The 21,001-nt window shown below is 53.9% G+C and overlaps 2 protein-coding genes and 1 non-coding gene across 9 annotated transcripts in view; 2 read left to right on the top strand and 1 right to left on the bottom strand.

The window, feature by feature from the left end:
- Positions 1 to 446: 446 nt before the first annotated feature.
- Positions 447 to 578, top strand: LOC136993322 (small nucleolar RNA SNORA69). The gene has a single exon (XR_010885609.1). It is a non-coding gene; the product is annotated as a small nucleolar RNA SNORA69 (small nucleolar RNA).
- A 3,775-nt stretch (positions 579 to 4,353) lies between these two features.
- On the bottom strand, positions 4,354 to 7,633 carry SOWAHD (sosondowah ankyrin repeat domain family member D). The gene has a single exon (XM_067304440.1). The coding sequence runs from the start codon at positions 7,631 to 7,633 to the stop codon at positions 6,626 to 6,628; it is 1,008 nt and encodes a 335-aa protein (XP_067160541.1). The 3' UTR covers positions 4,354 to 6,625.
- Positions 7,634 to 9,628: 1,995 nt separating this feature from the next.
- SEPTIN6 (septin 6) overlaps positions 9,629 to 21,001 on the top strand; it is a 32,350-nt gene continuing 20,977 nt past the window's right edge. For 3 of the 7 annotated variants that reach the window (XM_013946327.2, XM_013946328.2, XM_013946330.2), the window contains exons 1-2: positions 10,124 to 10,257; positions 15,490 to 15,604. In XM_013946327.2, coding sequence (XP_013801781.1) covers positions 10,225 to 10,257; positions 15,490 to 15,604 — 148 coding nt within the window. In that variant the 5' untranslated portion in view covers positions 10,124 to 10,224. Of the gene's footprint in view, positions 9,675 to 10,122; positions 10,258 to 15,489; positions 15,605 to 21,001 lie in introns of those variants that run through there. The other 4 variants (XM_067304246.1, XM_067304248.1, XM_013946326.2 and 1 more) reach the window with 3 other exon arrangements.

Below are 21,001 nucleotides of genomic sequence, written 5' to 3'. Positions count from 1 at the left end.
GGCGGCGCGGGGGCTGCTCGCGGCGCGGCCTCCCCGCCGCTTCCCTCCGCAGCGCTTCGCCCCCAAAACCACGCCTAGTTCAGTCCCTCGGGTTGCGCAGCTGGTCCCTGTTCCGTATCCTCCGCAGTCTAGGCTTGGGGAGTGGGGTTGGTTCCTCGGGTCCGGCTCCCTTAAGTGGTGAGGACAGCAGCAGTAGCAGTGACTGGCTTGGTGGGGCAGCGTGGCGCTGCCAGGCTCTGTGCCTGCTGCTCCCTTGCTCCTTTCTACGAAGAAGTGCTGCTGTGTGTTCCTAGCTATATCCTCGTCTTCCAGATACTGACCTATAAAGGAGTTCAGATTTAGCTGAATTGCAGTACTTTGAAATATTTTATTATGGGGCAATATCATTAATTTTTGTCTTGTAGCGCTTCAGTACCTTGGTCACCAGTTTCATCCCAAACTGTGCAAAAGCAGGCTGCAATTACAGTGCTTCATTCTGTGGGAGTACTGTCATTTTCCTGCTGAGAGCAATTTGGTTAATGTCATCTTTGGTTTTACCTGCATGTTGGTGAAACCATTTGTCCTTAACATGTACAAGTATTTCACTTGTGGCTCGTAAATGGATATATTTCCCTGGATTTGGGCCTGGATTCAGGCCACAGCTCTTCTTTTGTATTCTCAGCAAAAATACTATTTAAGCTTTTTGTGCTACTTAAATACTATTTTGAATTGTATTCAAGTGGCATCTTCCTTTTATTATCATTGGACAATGCAAGATCATAGGTCTTCTCTCCAAAGGAGGAGCTAGGGTATTCACCTGCTCAGTAGTAATGCATCCCTCTACAGGTGTTTTTACCTCTTCAGGGTTTTGATTCTGTTGCCACAACAAGCCAGTATGTTAGTGAATGAAGAAAGTAACCTGGAGATTTAAAAAAATGAGTATAAAGTTGATTATTGTTGACAACTTGCCAGTATAACATGTAGGAAAGATTGCAGTCTCGCTAATTTACACTGCTTTCATCCTAGGTACAACTCCAAAAGGAGACACTGGAGAAGGACCAAACTGGGCTTGTAAGAGAGACTGTCTACTGGGAACTCTAATAACACTTGTCTTTCTGCATCAGATTGGTACATCCCTTGCACTGCTCAGCGGCTCCCGCAGGAGTTCCTCCTGTCATGTTGGACTGCAGTGTCCATTTCTTATAAGCTGGCCTCAGATATTGATGTTAAGATGTTTAAGTAATTTTGTATCTGAAACAAGAAGACTGTGTTCTATTAGTGTTCTTTTGTTCAGGGCTCATATGTATTGACAGTATAGAGGCTTGTTAATAAATATGCACCTGAATGGTTCGTTTGAAATTATTTCATACATATATGGTGGGATAGTAACTTGGAGAATAACAACTAATGTTAATGTGAACATATCTCACCTAGTCTGAGAAACTTGGCTCTTTTCAAATAGAGAGTAGACTGTATCTTCCTTTGCACTTGCTGTAATTCATTGAGAGCAGAGCTTACCGGATTTTTTTAAAGAAAACATAACTAATTTTATAGCAGAGTTTGTTAAAAGAAAATCTTTTATTAGACAAACTGAAATAGTAAAGACACAGTCTTTCGGAGGCACAAGGCATCTCCAGCATTGAAAAAGAAGGAACAGTCTTCACTTTATGACCTTCCATAGACCACCATGGCTATGGTTAACTTTTCAGAGCAATCATTGTCAGCTTTTGGTTAGTTAACCCCAGGGAAGAATCTAAGGGTTATTTCTGGTAGATTTATGAAAAGTTGCTAAGAAAAGTAAGCAGCATTGCCAGGATTTGCTAAAGAGGTGTCTGTATGTGTCTCTGGCTTGGGAGACCATGTGGAGCCTTGCCTTGCTCAGCTGAGGAAGACAAGTCTTGCTGGTGCGGTCTGGCCCCTGTGCCTGCAGCGCTGGGCTCTGCTCTCGGGTGGGACGGGGCAGGGCAGCTCGTGATGTTTGGGATTAGGGGAGCGGATGCAGCGGAATAATGGGGTGCGAGAAAGTTTCACTTAGATTGGAAAGGAGGAAGGGAGGGAAGATTAGGACAAGGATAGGTGGGTGGGTTTATCCCCTAGGAAGTGTAATACTCAGACTATATAATGCATCATCCACATACTCCCCTAGAATACGTAATAACCTGCTTCTAGGCTTTGTTTGGAGCTCCTTGGTGGCTAAAGTTGGTCTTGATGCCAGCCACAGATGCAGTTCACTTTCAAACGTTTTCAGCAGAAGAGTAATAACAGGATGTTGCTCAAGGGAAGAGTTAGCAGCTATTTAGAAAAGGGGAGATTAAAGGGAATAAACTAAACCGAGTAGTCAGCACTCCAGTTCCCCAATGCCCGCCTTCTCTGCTAGGGCCTGTAAAACACAACCTATTTTTACAAGAGGGAACTGGAGAGGGAGGCTGTGGCTCAGCATTGAGCCTGGCGCCGCTGCTCCTTTGCCTTTCCCAGTGCAGGCCTGGGACAGATGCTCTGGTTAGCAGGAAATAAGGTGTGAGGCTGCTCTCGGATGTGGTGGCGGCAAAGCCCATCCTGGCAGCGAGTGCTCTGGGGCCGTCTCCTGGGTTCAGCCTGCAGCGGTGGCTCAGGTCCCGGGGCGGCTTCCTGAGGAAGCTCCGGGGGCCGCACCTACAGAGAAGCTTTTCATGTTGAAGGTAAATAGGTTTATCTCCTTCGCTCTGCAACTTGTAGCAAATGATGCTGGGTGGCAGCATGTGCCAAGTATGGGTAAGCGCATATTAAAAATGTGCCTTGCCTGGGTCCAGTATGATGGTCTCTTCCCTCCTGAGGTACGCTGGATGTTTCTGTGAGCACAGGAAAGCAAGGCTGGGATTTTTACAAGCCTCGGGACACTTCAGGGGTATCTTTTAGTTTCTTTTCCTGTCTGGTAAGAGTCTAGTTTCTGCTTCATTATCAGGGGGAAGCAGTAAGTCACTGCAACAGGAAAGCAGTAAAGAGCATTGCCAGAGATGTTTCAAAATGCTTCAAAGATGTCTCAACAGAGGCCCACGTGCTGCAAACACTTTTACCCCAATGCTTTTAAAATTGCTTTCTTCTGTTTAAAAAGCCTAAAATGAAAGCCCCCTCTCCCCCAAATGCTTGGCTGGCTTTGATGGCTTTGAATCTGTTTAGTTGCTCCGGAGTTTGTTTAGCTACTGAGTTTTACTGCTGTTTTTACAGTTCCCAAAGGACATGCTCTTCTCTTTGAAGCAAGCGTTTGGGAGATAGGTCACTGAGGACGGTGGGAGATGAGCCCCGGAAGGCCTGCTAGTCTTCCGTAGCCACTGCTGGCAGGCAGAGCTGCCCACGGGGTTTCTCTCTAATTGTGACCATTAGGACTGGGCTGAGGAGGGAAAAAAGTAATTTTTACGGTCTCGAAAGTGGAACGGAATGGTCTAGACAGTGCTTATGGGAAAGCTTTCCTGGGCAATAGCTTAAACTACTTGTTAGTGTATCGCTATTGCTATCATTACTGTGCTATTTTTATCAAATGGTAGCAGCTTCCACCAAGGAGCTGCTTTGACTGAATCTGCATTTCAGATTGGACGTTAAGGGGCAACATGAGGAAAATGTGGTTAAAATCGAGCTTCTGCAGAACCCTAACCAACACAAACACCGCTGGGTTTGAAATGATTTCTGTTGTTCTGTAGCAGCTCCCCTTGCCCTGCTCTTCCCTGTGAGATTTGGAGGGATCAGAAGTCTCTGCAGAACTGTGCTAACATACCATAACCAAAATATCTACAGGGGCTTTAAGAAAAAGAATTCCAAAGAGCTTGGATATTCCGTTTCATTAATTTTGGTAGGGATTAAGTGCTCAGTTCTTCCAGATGTCTCTGAAAAGCTTTGTCTGAGGGGCCAGAAACTGGCTGTGCTTTCTTCTTCCGAGTGAGAAGCCCAGTTAAAGGTGATTGTATGCTTGAGGATTTTTTGGTTTTAACGTATCTGTTTTTACAAAGCAGCTGCCCCTCTATCAGTATCAAAATGAACCACGCGAGACAGAGGGGCGGGTCCCTGCAAGCGGTGCGGTTTTGGGGCAAGCAGAACGAGCAGCAGGAGAACGTGCAGTGTGATTTGAAGATCCTTTTTTTTCTGCGGCAAGGAACCCTTGCAGGTCAGGCAAGGCAAAGGCTTGGCGTTAATGCGCATGGTGTAGTATCACCGAGAGCAAACAGAGCTCTGGTCTTGCTCCTTTTGAAGGCCATGAGTAATATGCCTCGGAGCAGAACGGAGCTTCAAACATAGGACTAAAAGGGGAAAAAGCTGCCTTTAGGGGGGTTTGGTTAGCTGTCAAGGAGAGACAAATATTAGAAATCATTTAGTTGGATTCAACTGTTGCATTTGCTGGTTAAATTTTAATAGACTCCAAGTCCAGGTTTCCTGGTGGCGTGTGACTAAGCCGCAGTCACAAGTGCCAAGGAAACAGCTCCTTCAAGGGCATTCGCAGTAATTCCCCTGTTTACTCTGTGACTTGCTCAGAGGCGGACGCAGGAGCGATCCCCTGCCCTCGCCCCAGCAGCACGCTGCCGTGAAAGGATGGCGCCAGGGGACTAAGGTCAAAAAGTATTTCATCAGAAACGCACCCGCCGGTCCTCTCGGCAGCGCTTCAGTCACAAACAGCCTGGGCTGGTTTTGCTAGAGCGCGAGAGACGGCAGCCTGCGGCCCCGTAGCACGGATGTGGCTGTGGCAGCGATGGAAGGAGCTTCGTTGCCATATTCTTTACCTACCAGAGCTGAAGGGTTACAAGGCCTGTGCAGATCCAGCATTAAATCCGTTCCCAGTGTGTTTTGTCCGTCTCAGCTGCTGACTTCAGTGATTAAAAAGATGTCCAGGCACGTGCGTGAGAGAGTCGCCTGGCGCCATGCCCACGCGGCACCCACTGCGCGCCGCGAGGAGCGTTTGCGAGCACAGCCCGAGCACGCGGGGGCTTCGCACAGGGCCCGGAAACCACGGCCTCAGCTTCCCCTGGGAGCTGGGTCGGCGTCTCCGCAGCTGCGTGCCGGCGTCGATTCCCCCGCTCCCCCGGGACAGGGCTCGGCCCCGCCGGCGCCCCTCTGCCTCCGCCCGGAGAGCGCCGGGAGGAACCGAAACTCCCCGCCTGCCCCTTCACGACCACTTCTCGTCCCACTGTCTCTTCGGGGGTAAAAATGGCCCCGTGCTTTCGAAAAAGAGGAAGAGGCAGCTGTTTTTCTGAGGCCACTTTGAAGCAGCGCTGGCCGGGGGGAACGCGCGAGGCGGCTGCCGCGGGCAGAGCCCTGGCCCGGGCGCGCGGGCTGCGCTGGAGCAGGCGAGCGGCGGCTCACGCAGCTGTCGGCACGCTCGGGGACACGTCGCTGGGCTGTTTCTCAAGAGTTTTGCTTCGGAGCACGACCTCAGCGGCAGCAGAGAAACCTCACGGGCTTCACACCTTCTCCACGTTTTCAGGCAACGAATCACCTTTCCGGAGCAGCCTCTGGATTCAGTCCCTGCGTGGGACCCTGCGCATGGCCCTGTCCGGTGTCCCCCTGCCTGCCCCGGGCCCCGGACCCCTGCCCCGCGTGCCCGGCAGGGCTGAGCAGCACTAGGTCCCCTCGCCCCGCTGGGGACCCGGGAAGGGCTGCGGTGGGGCTCGAATCCCACTTCGGAAGGCTGCTCCGGGCCGGCCTCCACCGGGACACCGGGGCTCCAGCTTTTACGTTGCTGAGAAACAGTGTCTTCTTTCACAAACAAGCAGCGGCCCGAAGGAAGTGCGTGCGGCAGAGATCCCGCGACCTTGCCGGCGACAAGAAGGCACGCGCAGGCTGCGGCATGGTCTGGTTTTCCGTGCCCGCTCGCCCTGCCAGCGGAGGCGTGCAGAAGGGAAAGGGGGGGGAGGCTGTTTCCGAAGCCCCGCTTGCTTCTCCCTCGTCAGCCCGGTGCCAGGCCGGCGACACCTCGGCACGGCTGTGCAATGCTTCCTTCTGTGCTGCCAGCGCCTCCGTCCCGGCGCCCGAGAAGCAGTGACCGCTCTGACCTCGGCGCCCTGCCGGGAGCCGGGGCAGCGCCGGCTGCCTCCTTTCGCAGGTGGGAAGGTCGAGCCGCAGAGCCTCTGCGCGACCTGCCTGAGGTCACGTGAAAAGTCCTCCAGCGGGCCAGCAACGGCAGCCAAAACTTCGGCTCCCTGACGCCCAGCACGGGACCCCTCCTTGCCTACCCGCGGGCTCACGCGGGGCTGGAAAACTGGATCCGCTTGGTGGGGCGAGTGCGGGAGCAGGGAGAGGGCTGCTGCCTCCATGGCAGCACCCATGCCCCAGCGTGGCCCAGGGCTCCCGGGCACGGGGGCTCACGGCTCCCCGGAGGGGCCGGTCCCCGGCAGGCAGGGTGGGGACAACCCCGGGCCAGCCACGTCGCTGCGGGAAGCGGGAGGTTTTGCAGGGAAAGAGCTGTCGCCAGAAAGCGCTCCTGACGGCTGAGCACGCCCCGCACACGCTCACCACCAGGCAGCCCCGAGAGCGTGGGCACGGCATGGCCTCGGCGCCCCGCGCGGGGGGTCATCCCGGCTCGGCTGGTGGCCGCAGGTGCCAGCCCTCGCCGAGTCCCCAGGCCAGTGTGGCCGGCAGCCGCTGTTCGGCACCGGGTTTCCAGGCAACGTGGGCCGGGGACACTTCAGTGCTCTTGGAAGAAAGCAAACGCCTGCCTGAAAAAGTCCCGGAAGGTCGACAGGCGCCGGGGCTGCCGTTTTCTGCCCTCCACCCCGGAGTCCACGCAGTCCCCTGCGCCTGCCCGGGCCTCCCGGGATGACTTACAGTTGTTGTTGGTGTTGCAGGCACCCAGCTCCGCCAAGTCCTCCTCCAAGGCCCCCGCCAGCTCCTTCAGCTCCCGGGGGGCGTCCGCCCGCAGGTACTGCCAGGCCTTGCGCCCGCTGTGGTCCCTGCGGCTGGGGTCGGCCCCGTAGGCCCCGACGAGCACTTTGATGAGCATCTCGTGTCCCTGCAAGGCGGCCAGGTGCAGCGGGGTGAGCCCGCCGCTGGCCGCGGGGATGTCCACGTTGACCGGGTAGCCCTTCTTCTGTGCGTGGGAGATGACCCTGATGAGGCTTTCGTGGTGGCCGTGCTTGGCGAGCCAGTGGAGAGCAGTGAAGCCCGTCACAAAGTCTTTCCGGGTGAGCAGGCTGGGGTCCAGGTCCAGCAGCCGGAGGATGCTCTCCGCGTCGCCCTGGGCCACTGTCAGCAGCCACTCGTGCTCCAGGGGGTCCAGGGCGAGGGACAGGACCTCGGGGCTCGGCTCGGGCTGCGGCTCCTGCTCGTGGTGCAGCCCCGCCAGGAGGCCGCCGCCGTCGGAGAGCTTCTGGGCGGCCGCAAACCACATGGCGCTGCCGGGGCCATTGCTCTGCAGGAGGATTTCCTTCAGCTCCTTCCTGCGGGTGCTGCCGGGGCCGATGGAGAGCCTGCCCGAGGCGCCAGCCCAGCCGCCCGGGCCCCGGCTGCCCCGGCTCACGCTCCTGCTGGGGTCCGTCCTCTGTGGCTGGCGGAGACGCGCGGTGGTGGCGGGTGGCAGCGTGGGGCTGGGCGCGGGGCTGCCGGCGTGGGGCTGCGCGCCCTCCGGCAAGGCGAACACCTCGGTGATGGCCACCGCGTGCCCCTGCGAGCCCGCGGCGCCCTGCCGCCGGGCCATGCCGCCGCCTCGCCTCGCCTCGCCTCGCCTCGCCTCGCCCCGGCCCCCCCGGCAGCGGCGGAGCCGCGGCGCCGCTGTGCTCCGCTCCGCTCCGCTCCGCTCCTCTGCGCGCTGCTCCGCGCTGCTGCTGCTGCTGCGCTGCGCTGCGCTGCGGGCCCGGCGCGGCGGTTTCCTGGTTCTGCCCCGGAGCGGCCGCGGCGCGGAGCCGGCGCTGGGCGGCTCTGCCGGGGGAGGGCAGCGCCGCGCCGCCCCCCCGGCCCGGCCCGGCCCGGCCCGGCCCGGCCCGCGGGCACCGAGCGGCACCGAGCGGCACCGAGCGGCACCGCCGCGCCGCAGCGCCGGGACGCAGCGCCGGGAGCGGGGCCGGGAGCGGGAGCGGGGCTGGGATCGGGGCCGGGATCGGGGCCGGGAGCTGCTCCGGGCCCGGCCCCCCCGCGCGCTGCCCTCGCCCCGGCTCCCTGCCCACGGCAGCCCGGCGGCGCTGCGCCGCCTCCCCGGGGCCGCCCGGCACCAAGAGCCGCCGGGGCCGCTTTCGCCGGGGGAGGCAGCGGACTCGCCCCATCCGCTCCTGCGGTCGCTGCCTTCCCGCGCCTCGCGGGACCGAGCAGAAACCTCCAGCACCGAGGCCGACCCGTGCTGCCGCCCGGCGTGAACGCGCGCCCGGCGGGGCACAGCGCCCGCGTCCCGCGCCGGCCCGTGGGGGGCCGAGCCGGCCTCGCAGCCGCCGAAAGGTGACATCAGCTCCCACGACTTTAGCAACCCGTAAGCTCATATGAAGAGCGCTAAATCAGCCCGTGAGCTCCGGTTCCTGCGAGCCCAAGCGGAGCAGCACTAGTTGTATTCCTGTGTCCAGGTCCATCTTGCATTCAGAGCTAAGCAGAGCTAAAAATGGGAACTAAGTTGCAGAGCAGCCCCAGCTGAAGGAGTTTGGGTTGAGAAAATCCTGTCCGCGACCCGCCGTGCCCCACGGCCACACTGCGCGAGCGGCCAGACCCACGGACACGCGGGGTGGCCCCAGCCTCCGCGCCGAGCTCGGCCCTTCGCCGGCCGCGGCCGCGCTTGGCCAGGGCTGCGGCTGGGCTGCCGCGCTGCCCGACTCCCCCAGGCTCCCCCGGAGGCAGACGCCTCCCTGTTAGCTGGGCTTTCACTGCCCTCTACGGAGACTGGAAAAGACCCAAACAGCGCAAGAGCCATTGATCCAGGCCCTAGGAAAGCACAAATCATTCTGGTGGACCTCAGAGAGAGTGTACAAAACGCATAAATATTTTATTTTAAATAGCAAGTAATTTGCTGAGACCTAGAGACATAAGATCCGTAAATCCAAATCATAAATCGTAACCGGTCGCAGGGAAGCGCTGGTACCCGCGGCCCCCCTTAGCTCTGGCCGGCTGCGATCCAGGTTGGAGCGACGCGCGCGCCTCGCGTCGGTGACACGGGCGTCCCGCCGACGGCTCCTCGTCCCCGCGCGCGCCCGGCCAGGCTGCCCGAGTCTGGGGCTCGGGATCTGCCGCGGGGCCTCGTCCGCCCCCGCGCGCCCCGGCGCCTCGCGGGCCCTTGCTCCGCGCGGCCGGCGGGCTGGGGAGGGCCGGGGGCCTCCGGGCCGGGCTGAGGGGCCGGAGGAGGTAGCGCGGGCGAGGGCGGCGCGGGGGCCGGGCCGGCGGGGAGGGTGCGGCGGCCCCGGCCCCGGGCGCCCCCCCGCGGCCCCCCGGGCCCCCTCAGCGCCCCGGGCCCGGCGCCCCCGGCCCCGCCCCCCCGCCCGCGGCGCGGGCTGCACCATCGCGCGGGGCCGCGGGGGGGGCCGGGCGCCCCGCGCGGCTCCGGGGAGGGGGCGGGGGGCGCGGCGGGGCGCGGGGCGGCGGCGCGGGGCGCGGGCGGGGGGGCGGCGGCGGCGGCGCGGGCGGCGCGGGGCGGCGGCGCGGGCGGGGCGCGGGCTCCCCCCGCGCGGCGGCGGCGATGGGCGCGGCCCGGTGCGGCGCCGCCCGGCCGGGGCGGGCCCTGCCGCGGGCTCGCAGCGATGGCGGCGGCCGAGGTGGCGCGGCAGGTGGGAGCGGGCGCGGGCGGCGCCTCGCGCGGGCCGGGCCGGGCCTCGGGGAGCGGCGCGGGGGCCCGGCCGCGGCGCGGGGCCTCCGCGGGCCGCGGGGCGGCGCCGCGGCGGGCGGTGCGGGTCCGCGGAGGCTGCGGGGCGGCTTGGGCGGGTGAGGCCTGCCGGGGGCCGGGGGCGGCCTCGCCCCGCTCCGCTCCCGGGCGCCGCGGCGGCCGCCGGGGCCTCCTTGGCGTCCCCGTTCCTCCGGGGGCGCCGCCGTCGTCTCCCCCTCGGTCACGCGTGTCCCGCCCCCCCGGGCCCGGGGCGAGTGGCCCCGCGGGGAGCCGGAGCGGGGCGGGCCCCGTGCCGCGGGGCAGCTGTGGCGCCGTTGCAGCCCTCTGGCCCCCCGCCCGCTGACCCCGGGGGGCTCCCGAGCCTCGCGTCCCCGCGCTGGTACGGAAGCAGCGTTCGAGATGGGCGCTTGCAATTTCGTTTTCGCAGCGATAAGTCTTTGCGTGGACCAAACCTCGTTACGCGGGTAGATGTAGCCGTGCCGCGCCAGTTCGCGATGCTGTTTTCTCCAGAACGTACCCGTTGGCCTGTAAGTTGCTGCCAAGGTATATAAAGTGACTCACTTGTTCCCCTGTCTTTTAAAGAAAATCGAGCGTTAGGCTTCCCTGAGACAGCGTGTGGGACTTTCGGACATCTGCGGGTGACTTGGTGTGAGCTATGATGCAGCACAGCCTCTCTTCAGAGGCAAAAATGAAAACTAGTGGCAAAATGGACAAGAAATTAGTGTGCCACGAATTGAAAACATCCTTACGTGGACAGATGACTTGTCAGCACAGTTCTTGGGTGTCTGCTCACGGCCGCGGTTCGTGGCGGGGTCAGTCGTAGCGCCCTGGTGATGCGGGGAGCTGCCGCGCGTGCTGGCGCGAGCACACGCGTGCAGAGACGGGGGCCGGGCTGCGTGGGGGGCGTTGGGGCACGGCTGCGGCGGATGGGGCAGCCCTCACCGCCGAGGCGCCTCTCCTGTCCTCCCTGGCGGTGTGGAGGGGCAAGTTTTACATGAATATGGTCCAAGCTGCTCCCCGCTCTGCTAGTCCGTGGGTGGAGGACGGATATGGTGGCGGATCAGCTTCCAGAGCAGGGTCTAGCTCTCAATCTCTGTGGTACGAGCTAGAAAAATCCTGAAGGGTGCTGAATGTAGATATACATATTTTTTAATTGCTTGAGGAGACTTCTCCTGGGAACATGTCCAAACAGCTTGGTGTTTTTGCAACCCTTTGGCAAGGGCATAAAGAAACGTAATCTTAAGAGCTGTCAGAGTTTGAGATTTCGGAAGCACTTGACCGTTTCTGAATGTTGAATGGCTGAATGATGCAACATGCCTAAAGGGAGATGGGTCGATGGTCGCGGTTGGGGTGAGATTTTTCTTGCTTTCGTTGGTAGCTGATTCAAAACTATTTCTTTCCCTCTTCTCTTGTTTTTTTGTAAATTAATCCTGCTGACTTGTTATCAACTGAGCAAGAAGAAGAAATACAAAGTATCTGAGCTTTACATTCCTGCACTGCATTTGTCTCATAGAGGATGTTCATGCTGTCCTCTGGAGAATTCTCTCATTGCATAGGAGAATTACACACTTGTACAAGTGCGAAGTAATTGGTACAAGCATTGCTCTAAACCCTTGTTTAATCAGAGCCAAATGCAGTCCGGGGAAGTGGATGCCACAGTGCTGAGGTCAGGACGAGGGATCTGTTCATGTTCTAGCTTAAAGATGATCTGAAAAACTGTGGTGCAGAAACCTGAACTGAGGGTTTGACTTGCTTTCTGGTTTGACGTTTGACTTCTTGGGGAACAGTTGTTTCAGGTGCAGGAATTAACCGCCTGGGTCTTGGCTTTACGGGGTGGCAGAGAGACAGGGGAGCGGCTGTGGCGAGCAGCAGCAGTAGTGGTGGAGCTCTGTGAACGTTGCTTGGTGCATTTCCATCGGGTGGCTTTGCTGTTGTGTTTGTTTCAGCCGTCTAGAAATCCTCCAAATGGAGCCTCCAAGGCCTCAGAGTCTGAAATGATTCTCCCTTGGGGCAGAGGAGAAATCGTAGTGGAAGTACTACATATCAGTTGTCAGTATCCTAAATAGAAATGCACTTTAAAATTGGATGCAGAAAAAGGATTGCATTGCTTCCTCTCAAATAGCAGTTTTTTGAACTTTTTTGTGGTTGTGCAGGCCTCGTTTGGACTCCAGCTCCATTGGGTTCAGAGCTTTAGGGTCTTTTTATTTGCTGTGCTCTGCCTGAGTATTGCCAAGCGGAGGCTTGCTCTTGCCACGGTGTCATTTGTTAGTGTTCCTGTGAGCAGAAGCCACCAGAAAGTGTTGTGAACATGGAGTGCTGCCATCTATATGGAGCAGCACCGTTGCTCGTCTCAGAGATGATGCCCCGCTTTATCCCCACAAAGCGGTAACCTCCTTTCAGTGCTCCACGGTCGTCTCAGGAGCCAACGGCGCTGTACCTACTTGTCACATAAAGAAGATAAAGGCAGGGATGCACTTTCAGCAAGATTTTTCTCTAATTATTTTTCCTTCCTGAGAACTTCTGGAGAGATGCAAACACCTAGAGTCCAAATTTTGCCCAGTTTAGTTAAACTAGTATTTAATGTGCCATGCTTTCAGGCTTGGGATAATTTCTTATAACATCTGCATAGTTTTCAAATCTTTCTGATACTTCTATGTGAGAGTTAGGGTAGACAGTACTGTTTTTTGTGGCATGGAGAAGGCCTAAGAAAAGGCATGTAAATCTGCCACAGATATGTAAAAATAAAATAACTTCCCCAAGTGGCTACACCATACTTTGACTCTCAGATAGCCCCACCTGGCAATTCAGCAAGGCAGTGTGTCGCTCTTTTTGTTCTTTTAATCTTGTTTGTGGCAAACACACTTTGCTTCTTCCCCAGTAACAACAGCTCATTCTGTCCTAGGGGGTCACTCTGCATATATGGGGAAAAAAAAAGGCATCTGGTAGCTTGGTGTAGTGCCAGTATTCACGCTGGCTTCCCAGATATTCCTGCTTTGTCTTTGTTCCAAGAAGATGCTAACTCTGAAACAGAGAACGCGAAAGGGCTCTCAGACATCCAGCGCTCGGTGATGTTAGTGGAAAAGGCTTCACGTGGGCAATCAGCATTATCTACCTTGTTGGGATCGCTCTGTGCATTTGACCCCAAAAATTACTGTTGAAGATAAACAATGGTAAATAGCTCTTGGACACTCTTTTCTAGCACCATTTGTTGCATAGGCTTAACATATTCTCCTTTGATTTTGAACAAGGTAGTCCAAATCTGCATTTAATATATAGGCAGTATGACTAATCACTGTGTTCATATGTTGTTTATGATGAAGCTATTTATATATAGCAGCGTTCTGCATATAGAGACACCACTTGGTGTGTGAAGACTTGCTATGTGCACCATTTCCTAGTGGATCAGGTAGAAAATCTTGCTTTTCTCTGCACAGCTTTGTTAACTGGTGATAACTTTCTGATGTGCGTCAAAACCAGTCTGAGCTTAAAACATAATTTCATATTTTTTCACTGCATCTGATCTCTCAGTTCTTTGGCCGTGTAGGCTTTGGACTTGTAGGCAGTATAGCACAATATACCTTGTGGCTGCTTATTTGACGTAAAGGTTCAACTGTTGTGACTGAAAATCAGATTGTGCAGTACTTGTTTCCTGGCCTGTGACAAATGTGAAGTGTGGTTTAACTGCATTATAAAACCACAGGTGACTAGAAAAAGAGGCTACAGGAAATGACTTGTAGACTGAATTCTCTGTGATGGCAAATGCCTCCTCTAGCCCTCGGTGGCTTAACTTTTATTTTGTTCCATCTGGATCACACTTATATTTAGGGCTGAGGAGAAGATTTGTTCTTAATGAGAGCCTACACTCCCACCCACACTTCCTGGAGAGAGTAGTGTTCAAACAATGTTCCAACGGTGCAGTTTTAAGGCTTCGTATTGAAAATACACTTGATATTTCTTCTTCCCCGGGAAGGATTCGGTCTGTGGTTCTCTCTCCTGCCTTGGCTGACTCTGTCCATCCTTCTGTTTTCCTGAGGACAGTGGTGCTCTCTCAGGGGGGATTAAGCAGTGCCATAGGATATTCCCATGCTAGGTTTTTGTTTTAGTGGAAGCAGTTTAGGAGAGTTTAGGTGTGTCCTTGCAAAATCTTTGTGTGTTACGGCCTTCTGATTCTCCCATTTTTCTACCTTGTATAAAACCACTTAGTTGTCCTTGAACTACTGGGCCTCGGAGCAGCATCCTCAGGAGGCAGAAGCAGAGTCTGCTGGGTGGCTGGAGCACTTTGCCGATTAGCATGTTGTTTGGAGGCAAGGTGCTCTGGAATTAATAAAGCACCATATTTGATGAACATCTTGGCAGGAAGAATCAGACTGATACACAAAATATGGCTAAGAGGAAACATATTTACACATCACAGGGCTGTAAATATGGTTAATGGCTGAAGTGTATTTGGATCCTCACATTCAGGGAAAAAAACCCACACCCGCAAAACAGTAAAAGCACAAGCAATCATACGCTGACAGACTATTGTAGTAAATGCAGTCCTCGGGGACGTTTGCCTAGTCTAAAATACAAGTTTCTGCAACAGAAGAAGAAAAACAGTATGTCTGTCCTTATAAACAGGCTTTCAGGATATGAGAAAACATTGTTCTGAAAAGATAAGTTAAAAACTATACCCTCATAAACTGGGACCTATTGCCTTTTTGCTATAGTATTTCTTGCAAACTGATGATGCGCCTAAAAAGCCAGAGGTGAATTTTCTGTGTTTGGCACCAAAATGCGTTATTAAGGAAAGCCTTTGATATGGAGAAATATCTTTTTGGGGGGGCTGTGGGAGGGGAACTGTTCCCAGCTCCAGCACGTGCAAATATGCAAGATTAGTACGGACTCCACATTCGTCATGACTCTTTCTCCGAGCATGAGCCTCTGTACGGAGTGTGTTACTGTGTGTTGCGCAGTTCCTCGTTTGGATCCGAAGCGGCGTGTCCTTTGTGCAGCGGCCAGGTGGGAATTTCTGAAACCCTCTCCGAGAAGCAGGCAGATGCTACCTTGCATGATCTGGCCGCCTGCCCCGGGAACATCTGCCTTGCAGATTCCTCCGATGAGTCCTGGTTTTCCTGGTGCTAATGACCATTATATTGATGTGGACAGACCCCAGTTTGTGGTCTGAGACTTTCGTCTTTGCAGCAACGTGGAGGATATTGCTGTGTTTGGTAGCTCTGAGACTCTGCTGTTTCTGTGCCTACAATACTTGAGCTTTGCAGTGCAGCCTGTTTGGGTTGTTCAGTTACTAGATGTAGGCACGGTTTTCCTAATCGTGTCTATCTAGCTTCTATCATTGAAGCTTTAATGTGACTCAGACTAGGCATATAGGAGGAGGCAAAATTAACATATTCCTTTGGGCAAGGGATTCTTTTTGTTTTCAATATAAGGTGAGACTTGAGTGTCTGAATAATTTCCCAAGAAATAAATGTTTTACCACCTCTTTATTTCAGCAGCTGTGTTTGTGTATGTGTTTCGCACAGTTTAATAATTTTGGTGACAGGGCTACCTTCTGATGTGAGGCAAATGGAACGTTTTGTTTGTGCCGTCTGGATTTGTTTTGGAGAAGAGGGAAGTATGCTGACAAGATTTACGCTCTACGTACAAATCTGGGCTTGGACTGTGTAGTTGATTCTACTTGGGAGGTCTTAAGGGTTTCTACAGATAAGTGTGTTTTACCTGCAAATAACACAAACGATATCTTTTTCATTATGTTTCAGGGTGAAGGCTGTCGTACCGTCCCCCTTTCTGGACATGTAGGATTTGACAGTTTGCCTGACCAGCTGGTTAATAAATCAGTTAATCATGGTTTTTGTTTCAACATCCTGTGTGTGGGTGAGTATTTCCATTTTGGGGAGTTCTGTTGCTGAACAGCGTTTCTTTGCAGCTGGATGTAGCTTATAGGTAATTGAGTTAACAAGGTAGCTTTGGCTTAAATTTTTTCCCCCATTCTGTCTATTTTCAATAACATGATTTACTGGTGCTCTGGGAAATCCTTGCTGGGGTTATGCAGTATGGCATTCTACCAAGCAGTGAACCACAGAAATAAAATGCCTAAAATCCCAGGCTTTTATTATGATCTTTATTTTCCTAGTATGTTTCAATTTAATGTTTTTAAAAGAAAACAGGTATTCATGCCAGAGAGCTTTGTTCTGAGAGCTTGTTTGGTTAGATATTGAATTATTATTATTGTTGTTATTTAAACAAAATAGCAGTCATGCTCCTCTTGAAGCACTAAAAGCTATTTTTTTCTACTCCCTTCTGTGCATACTTGAATTCAAATAGTGTCTGGCCAAGCCGTAGCTGGTCAGGCGGTTATCCAAGCTGCCATGTGGTGCGCGTCTCAGCGGGGGCCTGGCGCTGCAGTAGGACTTGCTGTCTGTCCCACAGCGTCTGCCAGTCTCTCAGGTCTTCCCCGGGATTAGGATCCCAAACGGTCCCTCCTCAGAGGCACTCTGGGGTAATGGCAGTATGATTTTGCATGGTACCTTGGTAAGGTGGGTAAGGGAGTCTAACAGGAGGATAATTTTGGTTAGTTGATGCCTGCACCCCGTCCCTGGGAGCAGAAGGTTGTTGGGTGGCTGTGGCTGCTCGCAGTGAGCCACGTCCGCAGGTGCTCCCGGCGGTGCCTGGCGCGAAGGAGGGCTGCGGCAGCGGCGGGTGCCTGCCGGCGGCTCGTCTCGGCTGGGGTCAGCTCTCCGGCCGCGCAGAAGTTACGCGTCCCTTTCCATGAGAGATGCAGCGCATGGTGCAGACCCTGGTGCTCGCCCGGGACAGGGTTAAGCCTGAGACGAGAGGAGCAGAGCAAGGAGAGCGGAGCCCTGTTAAGTGGAGCTGAGAGGAAAACTTTCCCTGGCGACGGCATTCCTGTGAGATGATAAACTTTGTTGACAAGTAGAGGTCACTGTCAGGCTGAGTCGCTAGGTGATTTCCACAGTGCGTGAATGTGATATGACCTAGTGAAACTCTCCTGTCCCAAAGACCGAAGTTTTACAGTATTTCCTTTTGTGCCTATTGAGCTGCTATGTTTATTTTTTTAATCTAGAAGTTACACATGCAGCAACAAATGTCTCTTGTGGTTGAATACCTCTGCTTTCCTCTTTGCAGAACAGAAGAGGAATGCATTAATCACATGTTAGTGTGAATAACAAGAGCTCACCAGGATTAATGGGCATTCATTATTAATGTCAGTCTTTTATGAATGGTAACAACCCAGACATGGTTGATCTTGAAATAAAGAAACTTTATAGAAAATCTTAATAAGTTTCATTAGAAAAAGGTCGGCAAATCTTTAGTTGAGGGCCTCGGGCTTTAAAATGTCTTCTCTGATGCCTCTGTTAACTTCTGGTAACAGTTAAACTCTTAAACATCCTGGAGAAAGAAAACAAGACCCAGAATCCATCTGTCATTTAGTCTCTTGGGTCTAACTTGTACAACAGGAGTTTGGAGCTATCAAAATAGCAAACAGGTGAATTGATCCTATAGTCAGGCCACTGAAATGCACTTCAGTTTTCCCCATTTTTCAGTTGTGTGTGGCATTTGTTGGAGGAAAAATTCAGCGGCAATTTTACTCTGTACTGTACTGGACCTGAGCCACTGATTCCTCTGGTTCCTGGTGGCGGAGCCAAGGAAAGCTTCAGAAATGGCTCAGCAGTATGTCCAGATTAGAGCAATTTTTAGCTGTTCTCATGCTGAAAGCTGTCTCCCCTTTGAGACTGGAGCCAAGGGTAGAGTAAATGAACAAACCTCCCAGAATAAGTTAGGGATTGTGAATGCTTTCTCTTATATTTTATCCCTCAGCATCATTGTTTTCTCCTAAAGCTTCAGTGCTAAATGTTAGTTGCCTCTTAGTTCAGTGCAAAGGCTGCAGAAGTATTTAATGGCTGAGACAGAGTTTGTATTGTCTGCATTGCTCAGTGAGATGGGGGAAAGAGAGAGGAGGAATAGGCTGAGAATTTCTTTGTGAACTTTCTCAGTTTTGGTCAGAGTAGATTATAGTTGTATTAGACTGCTATCCCATTTTAAGCAGGAATTTCCCTCTTCCTTCCTCCCAGGATTTGCAGAGGATTTGTCCTAAGCAGCCTATTCAGTGCAATGAAGAACTGCTATTTTGCTGCAGTACCTTCCCTTTTGCCAGGGGCTGTACCAAATCTGCTTGAGGACTCTCACAAAGAATAGTCCCTGTTTTGGGGGGAGAAGGGGGTGGTATTATTATTGTTTTTTTTCTTCACGTGTATTCAGCAGCTCCCAAACTGGACCTAACAGTTTTTGGCTTTTCAGCATTCAGTCTGTGCTGGAATTAGTCTGGATTCAGTGATGATGGAAATAAATTTTGAGGTGTTACCCCAACTAGGTTGTTGTAAAGATGTAAGTTTAGCCTCGTGCTGGGCTCCAAACAGGATCTGCTTGGCACGCAGGAGCTCTCATCAGCTGGGGAAAGGCGGGATGGGTGCAGGTTTCCTCGTGCAGAGCTGCCGTCTGCCCTCCAGCAGGCAGCCTTCAGTGGGGTGACGAGCCGTAGTGCCTCGAAGCTGCCAAATGATTGGTTTTATGGTCACTGGTGCGACCAGCCGAGGAAGGAACGGGGATTCTCCAAGCAAAAAGCCATCGGTCTCTGCAGCCCCCTCGCAGCTGGTGCCGGGGGAGGATGGCAGCAGTACGTCTGCTCGGAGGCTGGGAGGCTGTCTAGTCCTCCAAGGCACTTGAGCATCTTTTGTGAACCCTCATTCCTCCTCTTGCCCTCCGAAGCCCAGCCTTTGCCTTGTGAGGGATGAATTGTGCAGCGTCTCTGTACACCTGTCAGACGAAAAGAACTATTTTTTCCTCTCTCCATAAAAGACAGCCTTGTCAGGCGGAGCTGCCGCAGGGCTTGCCTTGACAAACCAGCTACGTTGGATTAGCTCCCGTTTCTTCACGTGAAAGGGCTGTGCATGCATATACATTTTCTTTAAGATTGAATTGTTGATAGCTGGAGCCATGGGTTGTTAATCTCCTGAAGGACAGGCGTTGCTCTCTCTTGCAATGACTCTGTTCAAGAGCTGCTCCATGCCGCTGAACAACTAAATACACCAAGCACTACCCTGTCCTCTTAAAGAGTTGGTTGAGGATGATATGATGGGGACCTCTTAAATCCTGAGCAATGTGGAGAAGCTGACCAGTGAGCAGTTGTTTATTATTTCACATAAGACGTACGAGGGGATAGCAAATTAAATCACCAGGCTGAAAAAGGAAAAGGAGGTACTGTTTTCACAGTGTATAATTCAGCTTACTGCTGTGGGATGCTTTGGATGCCAAAACTTCTGTGGAAGGAAGAAGCCGTCGAGGCGCATTAAGCACTCTTTGGGCTTGAGATGGTGGGGAACGCAGTGAGGGAGCGTTCGCTGCCTGTGCAGCTTCTTCTGTTCCTCCTTCGCCTTAGCTGGTGCCCAGCGTCAGCAGCAGGGTATGGTAATGGGGCAGCGAGGCCTTTCCATCTCACCCAGGACGGCCGGTTTTGTGTAGCCCTCTTGTTGCTTGCCCGCACACCTCGCGGTGTGCCTCTCTGTGAGACCTGCAGAGTGGAGCAAGGTCCTGCCTAGGCAGCGCAGGGAAGGCAGCCGGCTCCCAAAGCAGAGGCAGAGCAGAGGACCTCTACGTGCAGTAGCTGAGAGGAGGAGAGTGGGGCTTGCCCCCGACCCTTATTGCGTGTGCTTGAGCCGGGTATTTGCAAGTGATGCCACCACTCCACCAAAAAATGGTCTGATGGACCGTTTCCATAGAGCATGAACACAGCACATGCGAGTGCAGTGTGAGCAGGGAGCGCGTCCCAGGAAACCGCGAGGAGGTGCAGGGACCTGGCACAGCCTCCCGAGCCTGGCAGCCTGTGAGGTGTTAAGAGTAGATGGTGCTTTCAGGGCACTGGCTTAGTATTGCCGCATATGCAGAGTCTCACTGATGTAGTGTTTCTTACTATTTTTTTTTTTCCACATCTCTGAAAACCAGGAGGCTTGAAAGCAAAAATCCATCCCATCCTCAAAGACACAATGCTATTGCATTTCAATAGCTGTCTGAGCTTCCTGATGCAGCAATCTAACAATGAAGGTCTCTGTTCCTACCTTGTCCTCCCCACGGCACACTGTCAGCCCTGCTTCCAGGGAGCCGACCACTGCAGAGTTGCATAATCCTTAAGTACAGTTTTGGAGATTAAATCACATGTGTGCGTGTAAGCCTTACATCAGGAAATAATCTCCCTGCCAAGGACGCCTCTCGCTCCATTTGTGTACACCACTGCTTTTTCCACGGTAATTCTGCCTCCCTTAATCCCTGTTCATTGTTTCTGTTTTTTGGAGAAGATTTCAGTGCCGTCGGCTGGAACGAGCACAGACTACTTGTCCTTTTCATCAGACCATCTGTTCCATCTGGACCGCTGTCCTTACCAGAAGCAGTTGGCACCATTTACATCTTCCAGCCAGCAGAAAGTTGCCTGTGTCAGGCAGAAAGTCCCAGGAGATTCAGAAATTCACCTTTCTGTCATTTGGCCCTTCAAAGTAGCACTGCTCCCTAGCTCTGGTCATATTTAACACAGCAAAGCACTTTATTAACGCCTTCAGTGTGTGACCATCTGAAGTCATTCCATTAGTGTTAATGCCACGTTGCTTTGAGCTGAGACAGTTGTTCCACCCTCCTCCCTCATCCTTTTCCCTTTAGGCTTTTAATGCCGTGCTGCGTCAGGGGCAGGGGGCATTTAAACAATGCAGGGGATGGTTTCTACGCTGGCCAAATCTAATTTTTGATGTGCAAACTTCAGATTTGTGATGCTGTGTTAGTGGCTGGGTTTTGTTTTCTTTATGTGCTTAACTAGATATTTGGATGCGAAATTCTCACCTGTGGAATCAGGTCTAATCAGGTTAGATCTTCTTCCAAAAAAAAAGTCTTAGTGTGTGAATTCAAAGTGGTCTTTAGTGGCCCTGTGTAGCTTCCATTAGAGGGAGTATGAAAGCATGCCCTGTCTTAACAAATTGCCTGCATCTCTTGGGCTCTTCTCCCCTGCTCTTCTGGGGCAGGCCGTGGCATGGAGAGCGCAGGTGAACGGTGCGGGAGGGCGCTTGCAGCCTGGCGTGCCACCGCCGCTCCCTGCGCCCCAGGGCTGCCTCTGCAGCAGGACGAGGCCCCAAAACGCCCCCTCGGGGATCCTGGCATTCGCAGGCAGGCAGCCGATTCCCTGCCCTGTCCCACCCATCCAGGCAGTAACCC

The sequence above is a fragment of the Apteryx mantelli genome, chromosome 13 (genome assembly GCF_036417845.1).
Source record: "Apteryx mantelli isolate bAptMan1 chromosome 13, bAptMan1.hap1, whole genome shotgun sequence".
In the NCBI taxonomy this organism is placed as follows: Eukaryota; Metazoa; Chordata; class Aves; order Apterygiformes; family Apterygidae; genus Apteryx; species Apteryx mantelli.
The sequence above is the reverse complement of the archived record's forward strand: the minus strand, read 5'-3'. Positions and strand labels throughout refer to the sequence as shown.